Consider the following 14230-nt stretch of genomic DNA (forward strand, 5'->3'; position numbering starts at 1 on the left):
TTCGATAAGACTAATTTTAAAAATATAAGCAGATCATAAAGTCATTAATTAATAAATATCCGCCATCACCGATTATCTGTATAGTAAAGCATTTAAGCCAAGTATTATATCTAGGGACGTTAAGGCAAAAGATTTTTCCAAAAAAAATTTATCCAAATTAAATTTTTTACAATTTTTGTATTGTATAGCATTGATATGCACCATTTTTTTGACTTAAAAATATATTTATGGAAATCACTGAATACGAAAAGCCGTGACTTTAGACGATAGTTTTTCAAGCTGAACTTCCGCCTACACCAATATATACCAAACAACAAGCGATACTTCCATGATTCCATGGTATTTTCCATTCACCCCCGGCAACGGTCACACTCCACGCAACCTCTGCCAAAAAGAACTACGCGAAAAATATGCCATAAAAAGCGAGAATCGAGCGTGTTAACTTAGCTTTCGCGGATAAAGAAGTGCGCAGCAGCAGCGGGCCGATCAGAGCCCCAGCCACAACCCACTTCCGCGGCCCAAGGACACTGAGAAAACCGGCGGGAAGATGGCGGATCCGCTCAGCCTGCTACGGCAGTACAACATAAACAAAAAGGAGATTGTCGAGCGCGACAGCCAGATCATCTTCGGCGAGTTCTCCTGGCCGAAGAGCGTGAAGACCAACTATCTCAAATATGGGTGAGTAGGGCGAGGATGATTCCCGCAATTACCAGAAGGAGTACCCACTTTCTCTTCCTATGTTTTCCACTGCAGCTCCGGCAAGAAGGGCGCTCCACGTGAGTACTACACGCTGGAGTGCCTGCTGTACCTGCTCAAGAATGTGATGCTGCAGCACTCCGTGTATGTGCGCCAGTGTGCCGCTGAGGACATACCCGCCGTGAATCGACCGGATCGAAAGGAACTGCTGGCCTACCTCAATGGCGAGACCCCGACCTGTGCCAGCATCGACAAGAGTGCTCCGCTGGAGATCCCCACCCAGGTGAAGCGGGCCGCCGAGGGCGAACCGTCCAGCGTGGAGGTGGCCGCCAAGAAGGCCCGCTTTGAGGAGACGCAGGTGCAAAAGGTGCGCGAACAACTGGCCGCCCGCTGGGATGTCAACCAGAAGGAGACGGCCGTCAACATGGACAACATCAAGTCGCTGTCCGAGACGATGTCCGTGGAGAAGATCGCCGCCATCAAGGCCAAGCGTCTGGCCAACAAGCGAACGACCATCAAAAGGACGGACAATGACGAGACCATGGGCACGGACCTGCGTGCCATCCTGGACTACGATGTGGACTCCACCAAGGACATCATTAGCAGGGAGCGGCAGTGGCGCACGAGAACCTCTATACTACAGAGCACGGGCAAGATATTTGCCAAGAACATCTTCGCCATGCTGCAGGGCATCAAGGCGCGCGAGGAGGGACGCAATCGGCCGCTGGCGCCCAATCCCATCAAGATGCCAGAACCGGCGAGAATAGCCAAGCCGCAGCCGCAGCTCTCGCAGTACAATCGTTACGATCAGGAGCGATTCAATCGGCAAAAGGAGGAGACCGAGGGCTTCAAGATCGACACGCTCGGAACGTACCACGGCATGTCGTTGAAATCCGTGACGGAGGGCTCGCTGGCACAGCGCAAGGCGCAGGCGAACAATCTGCCGGGGACACCGGGTGGAATGCCAGGAGCGCCTGCCGGCCGGCCCAAGGAGCTACTGCCCACGGCCCAGGCCAGGCAACTGCCCGCCAACGGACCATCGAAGCGACCCTCACGGACCCCCATCATCATCATACCGTCTGCCAACACAAGCCTCATCACTATGCTCAACGTGAAGGACATCCTGCAGGAGTTGCGCTTCATGTCCACCGCCGAGAAAAAACTTCAGGGCTGCCAGCGCGACAGCGAAGTGCTGTTACAGGTGCGAATTTAGCTGACTAACTCACTTGCATGTGTTTTTAATACCAGCAGTTGTTCTTTGTTAAAAAAACTATAAATGTAAAAGCAGATTTAAATTCTAAGAAAATACCATTTTATTCCACAATGGTGCTAATTTATTTCCCTTTATATTACCCAATAGCGAAAACGGAACAATCAGACTGTGTCTTACCGGGTGATAGACAATCCTATTAAGCTCTCGCAACAGGATTGGCAGCGGGTGGTGGCCGTCTTCGTAATGGGACCACAGTGGCAGTTTAAGGGCTGGCCCTGGGACGGAAATCCCGTCGAGATATTTTCAAAGAGTTAGTAAATCCATCACCTACTCTTGAATTGTATTTGTTAAGTTCGTTTGTATACCCCATTGCAGTTTGCGCCTTTCACTTGTGCTTTAGCGAGCTGAAATTGGACGCCAATGTGGGGCGCTGGTCTGTGACACTGCTGCGACTTTCGCAAAACAAGCGGCATCTGGATCGGGCAGTGCTCAGCACATTCTGGGAAACTTTGGACAAGTAAGTGCTTCTATTGTTAACAACTTTATTTTCTTTTGAAATTGTATAGTATTAGTTTGCATTTTAAACTTTAAGTGTCTCCAATCTTTAGTTATCTCAAAATAATATAGATTATAATTGTGTACTTCCCTTAATGTTTTCAGATACATGGCCAAACACAAGCCCGATCTGAGGTTTTAGCCCTAATCGCACCCTTGGAACTTTCTGCTGAAGAATCTTTATTGAAATGACGCCACCTGCACAGTCCCCAAAACCACTCCCGATATGTTACGATTACTATTTAACATCTGTAACTTTGCAATAAGCAACGCAAATATGTTACAATTCCCGCCCAGCTTCAGTAGAGAAGACCAAGCCAACCTGGGTCTGCTGGCCCGTCCACGTTCCCGATAATACCCTGTCCAGGACGCTCTCTCGCTTTTGGCAGCCGCACTGGAAGATAAACCCCTGGCCAGCGATGGTGCAAATAGGCCTGCGGGCAATTAGACGTTAAGCTCAACAGTTTGTTCGACTTGTACAATGTAAACTATAAAACAAACAAATCAGAAACCAAGTAATTTGTATTTTTAGTGATAATAAATAGTTACAAGCCATTTTGTTTCGGTTATGCATACACGAGGTTAACATAATTGGCATTTGTTTGGCTTCAATTGAAAATAATTAAGCTCTTTTAATGTAAATCCGAGAAATGCCTCAATTTTTTCAGAGTTCGTAGTCACCACGATAAGGTTTTCCTTCCCGCCCTCCACCGAAGCCATAAAGCAAGCGCAATCGTAGTTAGATTCCATTATCTTTGTTTATATTGCAAAAGGTTAGTGTACAATCGTCATGTTAGCAGTTGGTCATTAACTCTACTCTTTACCATAAGTTATCGGATTAAATAAAAAATACTATTTCTCGGCCAGCGAAGCATGGACTACTTGGGGCCAATAACTCGGGGATCCTCAGGAGGAGTTGCGATTGCAGAACTGTTTCTTGGCCGCCTTCAGAGTGTTTTGCATCAGCATGGCCACCGTCATGGGACCAACGCCGCCGGGTACCGGAGTGATGTGGCCGGCAACCTGGCGAACTATAAAGGGAAAGGAGGATTAGAGCATGACAATTTAAAGGGTTAACCCCACTCACCTTCGAAGTCTACGTCTCCGACGAGCTTAAATTTGCCAGCCGTCTCGTCCTTGATGCGATTGATGCCCACATCGATGACACAGGCTCCGGGCTTCACCATGTCCTTGGTGATCAGCCCCGGCTTGCCCACAGCCACCACAATGATGTCCGCCTGCCGGCAATGGCGGGCCAACTCCTTGGCCGGCGTGTACCTGTGGCAGATGGTCACCGTGGCATCCAGTGCCTTGGTGGCATACTTCCCATCCGCGTGCAGGAGGATGGCCATTGGCAGACTGACGTTCTTGGATCGCCCCACCACCACGGCATTGCGGCCATGGGTCTCGATGTTCAGATGCTCCAGAAGCCGCTTGACGCCCAGCGGCGTGGCCGGAATAATGCCGTCCATGTCCAGGGCCAAACGTCCCATATTAAGCTCATTAAAGCCATCCACATCCTTGTCCACATCCACGGCATTGCAGATGGTGCGTTCGTTTATGTGCTCCGGAACCGGCAGCTGCACCAGCACTCCGGTCACCCGCTGATCCTTGTTCAGGTCATCGATCACCTGGAGGAGCTCCTCCTGCGTGGTGGAGGCGGGCAGCCTCTTCGTCTCACTGGAGATGCCCACCTCCTGGCAGGCGACCATCTTGTTGGCCACGTACTTCTCGCTGGCCGGATCCTCGCCCACAATCACGGCCGTGAGATGGGGCACCGGATACCCAGCAGCCACCAACTCCTTCAGCTCCTGTCCCAACTGAGTGCGGATCTCCTGGGCAATGCCCTTGCCATCGATGATTTGAGCCATGTTGCTGTAATGGATAAGACATTTTTGAACTTTATATTTAGAGATCAACATTCTTAACTATTTCTTTATCACTGAAAAAGTCGTAAAGATCTACTTAATCCCAAAACTGTTTTATAATTTTTTATTTTATTTTAAATATTTAACTTTTAATTCTTTAAATAGCTTACTCTTTTTTATTTTATTGCTTAGTTTATTCCATTATAATAAAAATAAACAAAAATATATACATATGTAGATAGACTATAAAAACTGATGCTATTTACTATTTATCGGATTCATTTATTTTTAAATATATTAGACCTTGTTTCAAATTCAGAGCAATATTCCATATTCTAAAAATTACATTTTGGTCAAAATGTAGTTTTGCGATCTTAGCGATTGCAAGGTCATAAACAGGGAATGTCGCCAGTTGATAAGGCCCGGCGGTGAATTCCCGCCTGTCAATGCGGTTGCACTGCAGTAATTCCCCTAGATCGCATATATGTACATACATATGTACCGTGTGATTCACCCACTTGGCAAACAAGTGGAGTGCGGGCGGCTGTGCAAAATGTTCTTTGTGATTCCCCGTTCTCAGAATGTACTTTTACGGCTGCATTATTCTGTATTATCGGTGGAGAAAAACATTTTTATTCATGATCTCATGCAGGGCCCTTCGGTTATTGTAGTACTTCAAGGAAAATATTTTATATTGCTCGCCGAATTATTTAAATTTTTAAATTCAATGGAACAGAAATATAATAATGTAATGTATCAATATTTAACGGTTCAATAACCAGGAATCAATAATATTCCCGGAAACCTGCAACACGTTTTTTAATTCCCATTAATTCAGTGTTCCATAAGGCGAGCTTTTTATGATAAGTAATTATAAAACTAACTTACTTTATTGATTAACATGTTCAATACAAAATCAAGCATTGCTCGCCGAATTATTCAAATTATCAAATTCAATAGAACAGAAATATAGCACGAGTGTTATTTGTATATCAATATCTAAAGGTCCGAACGGCTGTTCTATTCCAGGAAACTTGCAACACGTTTTCCATTCCCAATAATTCTGTGTTCCATAAGACGCGGTTTTTAAGATAAGTAGTTATAAAACTAAGGTACTTTATTGATCAATACAAAATGAAGCATAATCTTTTCTGAGACAGAATGGGGTGTACATGAGGAGGAGTAACCTAAGGTAAATCTCGTTCCAGCAGGGCGTACGCCTGGGGATCGATTGTCTGCAGGGCGCGAGTGAATGTTGTAAGCTCCACACTGTCGCTGTTGTCCTTAATGTATTGCAACAGACCGCCGGCATCCAGCCACATAAAGGCGAACTGTTCTAGTTGGAATTGGCGGGCCAGCTGCTTCCACTTTGGCTGGGCATCGGGCCCATTTCCGTAGGGTTTGTTCAGGAGCGAACAGAGCTGGTCACATATGGATTTGTTATTGAGCAGCACCTGCAGTTTGTTTCGCGGGTCAACCTCCATTTCGGTGTCTTCCCCGGTTTCTTCCTCCCGTCTCCGTCGACCACTGCTCAAATCCAACTCCGCGGAGTCCTCACTCTCTGTTTTGATGTCCATCTCCTCGGACTTGATCTCCAGCTGCCCGGCATCACTGCTCTCGTCCGAGGATGAATCTAACTCCTCTTTGACTTTGCGTGGAATCCAGGTCATGGCCAGTTCAGCCTTCTCCGGATACACCTTCTCCAGCAGCTGCACCACCCGCTCATTGGCCTTGTGTCTGGCCAATTCCAAGGGAGTGTAACCAGCTGCATTTCGCGCCTGCAGGATGTCGGTGAGGTTTTGATTCTGGGCATCCAGGATCAGCACCAGCAACTCCACACTTTGCTCCAGAACGGCCATGTGGAGGGCATTATTGCCATCCATTGTGTTGGCCACGCTAATCGAACTCCTATCGTGGCTGATTAGTTTCTTGGCCACATCGTACTTGTTCTGCCTGATTGCCATGTGCAAGGGTGTTAGCCCGTCGTCGTTCTTCAGCGAAAGGTCCAATTCCTCAATAAGAGAACTGACTGGAGGCGTTCCTTTCAAGAAACTCTCCACGCAGTTCAGATTCTCCTCCTTGACGGCCAAATGCAATGCGGTGTTTCCGGCATGATTCTGTTGATTCGGACTGCAGCCCAGCCCCAACAGAGGGCGAATGTAGTGGGGCCGATCCTGCTGGCAGGCCACATGCAGCGCACTGTCGCCGTCCGCATTCAATGCGCTATTGGCCAGCTCTCTGAGCTTGAAGAAATTCAACACCTGTATCGTCTTAAAGGCCAACTTCAGGTTGTCCTTTTTGTAGCTGATCACCTCGTGCAGCAACGTATCATTGTTCTCGTTCTTCAGGGCGTGATCTGTGAACAACTCCTCCACCTGACGGCGCGAGGACTCCGCCGGCGTTCGGCGTTCCTGATCGAAGATCTTGAATATATCATTCAAGTACTTTGTAGTGAGATTTCGGCTCGATGCCACTTCAGATCGCCCATGGCCATCGTTCTGCAACTCGCCCATGTCCAGCTGACAGATCTTCTCCAGATCGTTAGAGTTGTTTTCAATAAGTTTGCGGAAGTTTTCGGAATTTATCAAATCATCCAGATGCATTTCGCGACCAAACTCCTGACTTATTGTCTGATCATGTTGCGAAAAGCTGGGCAAGCCGTTCAGAGGCTGAGCCATGGCCAGGGTTTTGGGCAGATCCATGGAATTGTTGGAGCTAACGTTGCCCGAACTGCTGCTGTTGGCTGATGAGCAGGTGCGACGGCGTTTCCTGGACACAATCGCGTCCCGCGGCTTGTAGCGGAAGGGCAGCGGCGGGAAGGATCGCTCGTCGTCGGAGGGACGAATCAGCTCTATGGACACGTTCACCTCGCGGTCCACGTCCTTATCTTTGTACGCAGGCGTCTGGCACACAATGGCATATTGGTGGTGGACATCCGATTCCCGGAACTTGGCATACGCCTCCCACACGGTTTCTCCGTCCTCATCCTCCTCGAAGAACCGCACCTTGATGTTCTTCTTGCTGACCTTCTCCACCAGCAGGATGAGCTCGTCGTTACCCATCACTCCGCCCGTGGGCTTGCTCAGCCGGACGATTCGCAGATCTCCGGTTTGGGCCGACTTTCGGTTATTGATCGCATTACTGTACACCGGCGGAGCAAGTGGAACCCAAGCGCCATTGTCCTCGATCTTGAAGGCCTCGAAGCAGAGGCGCACCTAAAATTGGTGCGGAATAATTAGTCAGCATGTCAGTTGTAGTTTAGTATGTGTTTAGAAGCTTGCTTTTCCTTGAGTGAATTGTTTTGTATATGCTCGCATTTTAATTATCAATTTAAGTGCTTGTAAACGATGCTGTATATAATTACAAACGAATCATGTAACCAAAACAAGTAATTAAATATTTTAGAGACTGCCAAGATAAACAGATTAAAAGGTGGCAAATCGAACCTGTTATTAAATGAATTAAGCCCTCTCGAGTGAGCAAATAAACAAGTGAATATTGCGAAAACATATTCACTCAACTTTAGCAAGCGACTCGGTTTTGTTTACATACCTGGTTCAGGTTCATGTCCTTGGCTTCCCGCTCCGTCTCCTGGTGCAGCTCCTGCAGCTGCTTGGTGGACAGCTCGCGGCGGTTCATCTGGAAGACCAGGCGATCCTGCTTCTTCTTGCAGAGCTCCTCGAAGATGTACTTCTTGGCGGTGTGTATGATGCCCATGTTGATGAACTGGGCCACATAGCCGCGATCCTTGGACACGTGCAGATCGTGCGGATCGCACACGTCGCGCTCGTCCTTGCGCACCACCAGCTGATGGGAATGGGGACTGTCCAGGTTGGTCTGGAACAGGCTGCACCGGATGACGGCGGGTCCATCGTAGTTGCACAGTGTGACCTCTGGGAAGGTTTTCGGCGTCCTCTTCGAATTGGCCCCGTTGAGGGATCCGTGAGTGCCGTGCATCTCGCTCTTGTACCGAAACCGGAACTTCTCCACCGGTTGCTCCACGATCTTCAGCTGCGGCACGTGTTTGCTGTCGCCGCCAGATGCCAGGCCGCTCTGATGGTAGCCAAAGGGCTGGCCCGGAGGCACTGCAGCCGGCGGGCCGGACACGTAGTACTGATGATCCATGTACATGTTGCCGAAACTGGTGGCATTTGCGATGCCAACGCCAGCGGAATTTAGCAAATTACTCGCGTCCAATTGGCAGAGTGCGCCGTTGTTCAACAGCTGATGCTGGTATGGTGAGTTCGCCAGCGGCGGGTGCTGTGGTGAGTTGGCGGCTGGCAAGTTGAGGTTGGCGAAATCCGTTTGCAGAGCCATCGTTTCCGGGGAGTGGGCGGGCGACAGGGACTGGGTGGTGGAGTTCGGGGAGTTTCCACTGCTATATCCACTGGTGCTGGATGCATCGTTAAGATACAGCACATTCTTCCCCTTGTCCAGGTCGAAGTACTGATTCATGTTCGTATTCCTTGTAACTCTGTGTCTCAAATGTGTTTTTTTCCGGTTAATTGCGTCTCAAAACTGAACCGCTGCCTTTGCCGAGCGAAACACTAATGATCGAAACGAGTTGCGCCGATCCGATTGCCTCTGCTGACCATTCGTTTTAGGTACTTCCCCGATGTCTCGGCGGACGGGAAATTATCTGCTGGGGCCACGTCGCGATGACTCACGGGTTTTTCAGGCACACCAACCACTCCGTGTGATTTTTTCGATCGCTATAGTATATGCATATATGTACGATGAATTCTGGATTCGCGAGTGTTGTTTACACAGCGAAATCACACACTATATGTATATGTATCGTTATTCCAGCGAACTGATACATATATGTTTGTAAATGTGTGGAATGGCAGCGCAGCGAATCGGATAACTTCAGTGCCCCACTGCTCGAACGAAAATGAGCGTAGAACTGGGCGAAAACAAGTAATAACGCTCACGAGTCGCGGGCAAAACGCTCGCCGTCTGATAACAGGTTTAAGCTATCTGCGCCGAGCTTTCGGGTCAGCTTTTCACGACAAGTAGGATTCCACGTAATTAATTTGAACTTGTCAATTCAACACACTGCACGCACACAAGTGGGTGTATAAAAACAACGTTACATGCCACAGCAGAAAATGGAGTCATGTGGCAACGCCCCGATCAGCTGTTGCGCGCAACTAGGGATGAGCGCGTGAGTGCATTCTCGATTTTATTTCACGCGTGACTCTTAATTCTTATATAAAATATAAATATCTTAAAAATAGATGTATGATAAATATTTTGATGTTTTCTTCTTGAAGTTTATATATAAATACGAGCTACATTCATAAAAGTGTACGGCAAGATTCACCATTGCCAACAATTTATATAAGAAAAAATGCTATAAAAACCAATTAAAACGAAAAAAGGTTTGAAGTAAAATAGGAAGATCAAAGATTTTCAAGAATATTTAAGAGAGCTTAAAGTTTAATGAACGCATTTCAGTTACAACCAAACAAGGCAGGCCTACGTCACGCACGCATCTCTAGCACGTGTTTTGTTTTTCTTTTTTTCGTTTAATATCACGTTTTATTTCCGATCTAATTCACTTTGCCATAAACATACGCACCTGCAGAATGATTTAGCGGAATAATTCCGGGAAGCCAGGACCGCAATGGATCCTAGAGTACGTCGCAACATTATGGGATAATATTACGCCACTGAGAAATTTTATCTTAAAACACTTAAGCGAAATGATGAAAACGAGGAGCATGCGCTAAATTGTGATTGTAAATTGTGTTAATTTCCATTGCCACTGGACACACATACTCAGTAGCAGCCAACCTGTTGCCGGGCTGCAATTTCTATATAGATTTTCGATCCGTATGCACTTTTCCGATGCCGCAAAATCAGCCCACAACCCGACCCCTTCCACTTCGCGTTGTTCTCTTCCTCTTGTTGCCATGCCAAGGTATTCCAACTGCATGAGTGTGTGTGTGTGTGTGTCAGTGCTTTTTCACCTTATCAGTCGGCGATGAGTTTTGTTTATTTTGATAATAAATTAGCAGGGAAAACATAAACAAATCGGGGTCCTGACTTTCCAAGCTGCTGTCTGGGTCTTGTGTTATTTATAGAAAAACTATAAAATGTGTTCCATATTCAGCGATTTTTTTAACCGAAGAAAACTTGTTTTCTTGACTTGATTAGAAAAAAACGTGCCTACAGAACGCCTATTAAAAGTTCCTCAAAGGTCACATTTCTCTTAAGACAAATCTATTTTTTGTGTAGCTCTAAGTTTAGGTAATTTCCACTTGCGATTTACCTTTTTGTGACTTTCTTTTGTTTGGCTGGAGATAATTTTCCTGCTGGAAAATTCGAACTGCACTGATTGCCGGACACAAATGGACTGTATTGCGTAGAACCGATCTCTTTATAAGCCCCCGCACGTGGATTTTTCGTTTATTTTTTGGATAAAAGCTTTTTGCTCAAGCGCACTGAATCGCGCGAGCGAGAGAGCGGGACTTAGAAGTTTCAGCTGTTTCGCGTGCTAACACTTACTGTTAAAAGTTTTCCTATAGAATCAATGGATCTTAAAAGGCGGGAATTCAGCCGAATTAAAGATACATCCGTATCCAGATTTTTTTTAGTTTTGTGAAGATTGCTCAAATTTGTACAAAAATACTGGTTAAATACCTTCCGTCTCGAAAAAAAAAGTTTTCTTGAATCGATCAGTTTGAAAAAATATTTTAATAATTTTAAATTTTCTGATCGCTTAATATAAAAGATGGAACAAAAGACTATTGGCATAATCAATTATTATCGGCTAGCGATTTAGGTTGAGAATATTTGCTGCCTTTCAATCTCCGACACGAGTTATTTTCCAATAGATTGTTTTTCTCCGACGAGACGGATGACGAAATCTGATTTTCGATTACTGCACTCGGAGATTGAAAGATGACTTCGGATTCGGTTAGGCTGTTACGTCAATTTGCTCCCCAGGGGGCCATCCAACGTCTCCCACTGATAAGCCTTTAGATGCGGCCCCCTGACCACCCATTTCCTATGCCAGAAGTTATAGAACCTATGCACAATCACCTGGTAACTGGTGATTTTTGTTTTTAGCCGGAGGAAAAATAATGCAGGCGTCATTAAGCATGTTGTTCGCGGACGAAGATTGCGCTCGTTTTGGGTTAAAAAACATGTTATTTTCGAAAAGAGATAACCCGAGGAAAGTGCGAGTGGGCTGCTCAATGGGAACGCTGAATAATTAGCATGCTTTTGCATCCATATTTCGATTCTGAATGGGATTTTTAACTTAAAAATGGCATCGCCTTTTCTTATTAAATTTTATTGTTTTTTTTTATTTATTTAATTAACGGGTTGCTTCCAAATATATGGATTTGGTGACTAGAGATATTTATGTAAAATGTATCTTAGAGAGGTAGATTTTTTAATTGATTAATGACTTAAGCATTTCCAGAAATTTTAATACGGTATTTTCTAAAAACTCACCTAGTGAATCGCATTTTGAGAAAGTTTTATTGGATTTTAATCTCTATAAAGGTTTTATTTGTTAAATATTAAATATATTTTAATTAGAGCGTTAAGGTTTTGCACTGATACACTTTGGGATTTTAAAATTGTACTATATTTGAAGACTTTTGATTGTAGCACTTGCTTGGGCACTTTTCACGTTGTAATATTTAAAAGCGGCGGGCTGCTTCCCTTTTTATGCTCGTAAAACTGGTATTTTTTAGGGGCTTTTGAGAAACGATCTCGAAAATTCGAAGTTGACTTCGATATGACAATACTAATTGAGGGATATTTATGTTTTATTAGCTCACGAAAAATTATAGATAAAAACTTAAAATATTTTGGTTTTGTTGATTATTACTGTTTATATTTTTACAATACGTTTGTGCAAACTAAAAGGCTTTTAAATATAACTCCCGCCATTTAAGTTTACTAGAAAAACGGTAAAAGTTACGCTGCAGCCTTTTTTGGCACATTTTGGCCCACGCTGCCTGGTCACACTACAGCGAAAAGGAAAACAAAAGTCGCAGAATAAAATCAGCATTGCAATTTGTACACATTTCCTTTGCATAACTACATCCCACCCAGCCGAACATCTGATGTACACAGACTGGCGATGAAGCCCCAGACAAAGCGGAAGTCCTTCCCCTTCAATGCCCCGCCGCCGGGCGGAATAATGGAGTTCGGATTCGGGAGCTGCAGCGGCTTTGGGAATCCGACGGAGAACGACCTGGTCAAGTGGCAGCACAAGCGGAAATCGGAGCAGCAGGCGACGGCAGTGCTGTAGGCTGCATCCCCAGGATAACAGTCTGATCGCAATCTAACCACTTCCCTCTTTTTTCAGACCGCCCAAAATGCTTATAACCGAGGAGAGAATCACCCAGCACTTCAGCGGACTGTCGCTGGACCCCAAGATCAATGTGTCCGCCTCAGCCGTTGTTAGCAACAACAACAGCGTGGCCAGCGTCACGGGCGGACTGGCCACGGATGATATACCGTCCACCAGCACCGGGAAGACGCACCACCCCAATCCCGCTTACCAAATGGCGGCCATGGAGTTGGAGCAGAAGCTGCGCAACGCCAATCGCATTGTGATCTGCGAGGGCCTCAAGCCGGGTTCGGGACCCGGATCTGCACCTCCTGTAATACCACCGGAATGGCTGATGAAAACCATACCGCGTCCCTGCACCGCCTTGGTGCCCTGGCAGCCGTCGCCCCTACAGATCCCAATGCCTGGTGCCAAGATTGTGGCACCTCAAATGGTGGCCCCCATGGCTGGAGCACCGGCTGTCCAGGAGCTGGACGACTACGATGACGATCTGGAGTTCTTTGAGAACAACAACACGTGCAGCGTGAACCTAAACAAGTCTGAGCAAGAGCATATGGACGAGGACCTGTAGCAAAAGCCATATCCATATATTATCCTAAAGCATAAGCATAAAAGTGTAGATTTGTATGTCCGTATCCGTAAGAACACAGTTGATAGCATGCAAGAATACTCCCCTCCTTATTTTGTATTACTATTGAAAATAGATAGATGTATGTGATTTAATCCCAATGCTCTGGAAAGTTCTGGAATGTTCGTTAGTTGAAACCAATGGGCCCAAGATGTAAGAGGAACAACAACCGTCGCACGTGAAACAAAAATGTGGCTCAAAAAAAGAATCAAATTTCTTAAATTTTTTAAAACCAATTTATAAAGCCTTGAAATGTTTTTGAGAAGTCATCGATTCAAAAGAGCTGAATTTATACTGTTGATTAATGTGATCTTTCCTTTATTGCTCTTTATGTTCTGCATCACTAATAGAATATTTTTACCAGCTTAAATGTAAATTACAAATAAAGCCGATGAACACAAATATTTTAAAGGTTTTTTATTGACAAATAAGAGCGACTTCCAACAAATGAGGGCTAATTTTTTATGAATTTTCATCCAACTCTTGGTTTTGCCCTTCGATTATAATTGAACTGTAGCAATTAGAGGTAAAATCTTAAAAACCCTGTCTCACTTACATTTTTCTTAATGCTTTCATTTTACGAAATTTAAGCTAAATAATTTAATTTAAATAATTTATATATAAATATTGCATTATTGCTATCTTCTATCTTCTGATTCTGATATCTTCCGACTTCTGATTATTTTTAAAGTCGGGCAGTAACCTATAGAATTGATTGTTTTAGAATATTTTTGGTTTATTTTTTATTAAATTAGCATTGGAATTAAATACATAGGCGCGTTCCCCAGAACCAAATGATCACCGTACAGTAAATAGTGATCAAGCCCAGATCCCACGTAATCGTTTTTTCAGTATTTTTGTGATTAAACGTAAGCAAACGTAAGCAACGTAAGTGTCAGCAAAAAAGCGAGAAAAAAGATTTCAGCTTAGCTCTCCGAGAGCGTGAGCGAGAG

The 14230-nt window shown here is 45.2% G+C and overlaps 4 protein-coding genes across 6 annotated transcripts; 2 read left to right on the forward strand and 2 right to left on the reverse strand.

Annotated features, from left to right (window-relative positions):
* The first annotated feature begins 354 nt into the window (after window positions 1-354).
* On the forward strand, window positions 355-3083 carry LOC119563482 (parafibromin). Its single transcript, XM_037876907.1, has 5 exons — window positions 355-678; window positions 754-1897; window positions 2057-2219; window positions 2285-2426; window positions 2570-3083. Exons 1-5 carry the CDS (start codon window positions 548-550, stop codon window positions 2604-2606), a joined length of 1617 nt encoding a protein of 538 aa, XP_037732835.1. The 5' UTR covers window positions 355-547; the 3' UTR covers window positions 2607-3083.
* Window positions 3084-3203: 120 nt separating this feature from the next.
* LOC119563483 (bifunctional methylenetetrahydrofolate dehydrogenase/cyclohydrolase, mitochondrial) lies at window positions 3204-11987 on the reverse strand. 3 transcript variants are annotated; one of them, XM_037876909.1, is made up of 3 exons: window positions 11800-11987; window positions 3552-4339; window positions 3204-3495 (listed from the first exon to the last, which is right to left on the reverse strand). In XM_037876909.1, the coding sequence occupies exons 1-3, from the start codon at window positions 11811-11813 to the stop codon at window positions 3371-3373; spliced, it is 927 nt and encodes a 308-aa protein (XP_037732837.1). In that variant the 5' UTR covers window positions 11814-11987; the 3' UTR covers window positions 3204-3370. The 3 variants fall into 3 exon arrangements, with proteins under 3 accessions (XP_037732837.1, XP_037732838.1, XP_037732836.1); XM_037876910.1 differs by lacking the exon at window positions 11800-11987 and adding an exon at window positions 10610-10747; XM_037876908.1 differs by lacking the exon at window positions 11800-11987 and adding an exon at window positions 9917-10194.
* Window positions 5416-9649, reverse strand: LOC119563481 (nuclear factor NF-kappa-B p110 subunit). The gene is made up of 2 exons (XM_037876906.1): window positions 7885-9649; window positions 5416-7547 (listed from the first exon to the last, which is right to left on the reverse strand). Exons 1-2 carry the CDS (start codon window positions 8785-8787, stop codon window positions 5520-5522), a joined length of 2931 nt encoding a protein of 976 aa, XP_037732834.1. The 5' UTR covers window positions 8788-9649; the 3' UTR covers window positions 5416-5519.
* LOC119563484 lies at window positions 9892-13378 on the forward strand. Its single transcript, XM_037876911.1, has 3 exons — window positions 9892-9973; window positions 12409-12603; window positions 12665-13378. The coding sequence occupies exons 2-3, from the start codon at window positions 12437-12439 to the stop codon at window positions 13218-13220; spliced, it is 723 nt and encodes a 240-aa protein (XP_037732839.1). The 5' UTR covers window positions 9892-9973; window positions 12409-12436; the 3' UTR covers window positions 13221-13378.
* Window positions 13379-14230: the final 852 nt, after the last annotated feature.

Source organism: Drosophila subpulchrella, chromosome 3R (assembly GCF_014743375.2).
Source record: "Drosophila subpulchrella strain 33 F10 #4 breed RU33 chromosome 3R, RU_Dsub_v1.1 Primary Assembly, whole genome shotgun sequence".
NCBI lineage: Eukaryota > Metazoa > Arthropoda > Insecta > Diptera > Drosophilidae > Drosophila > Drosophila subpulchrella.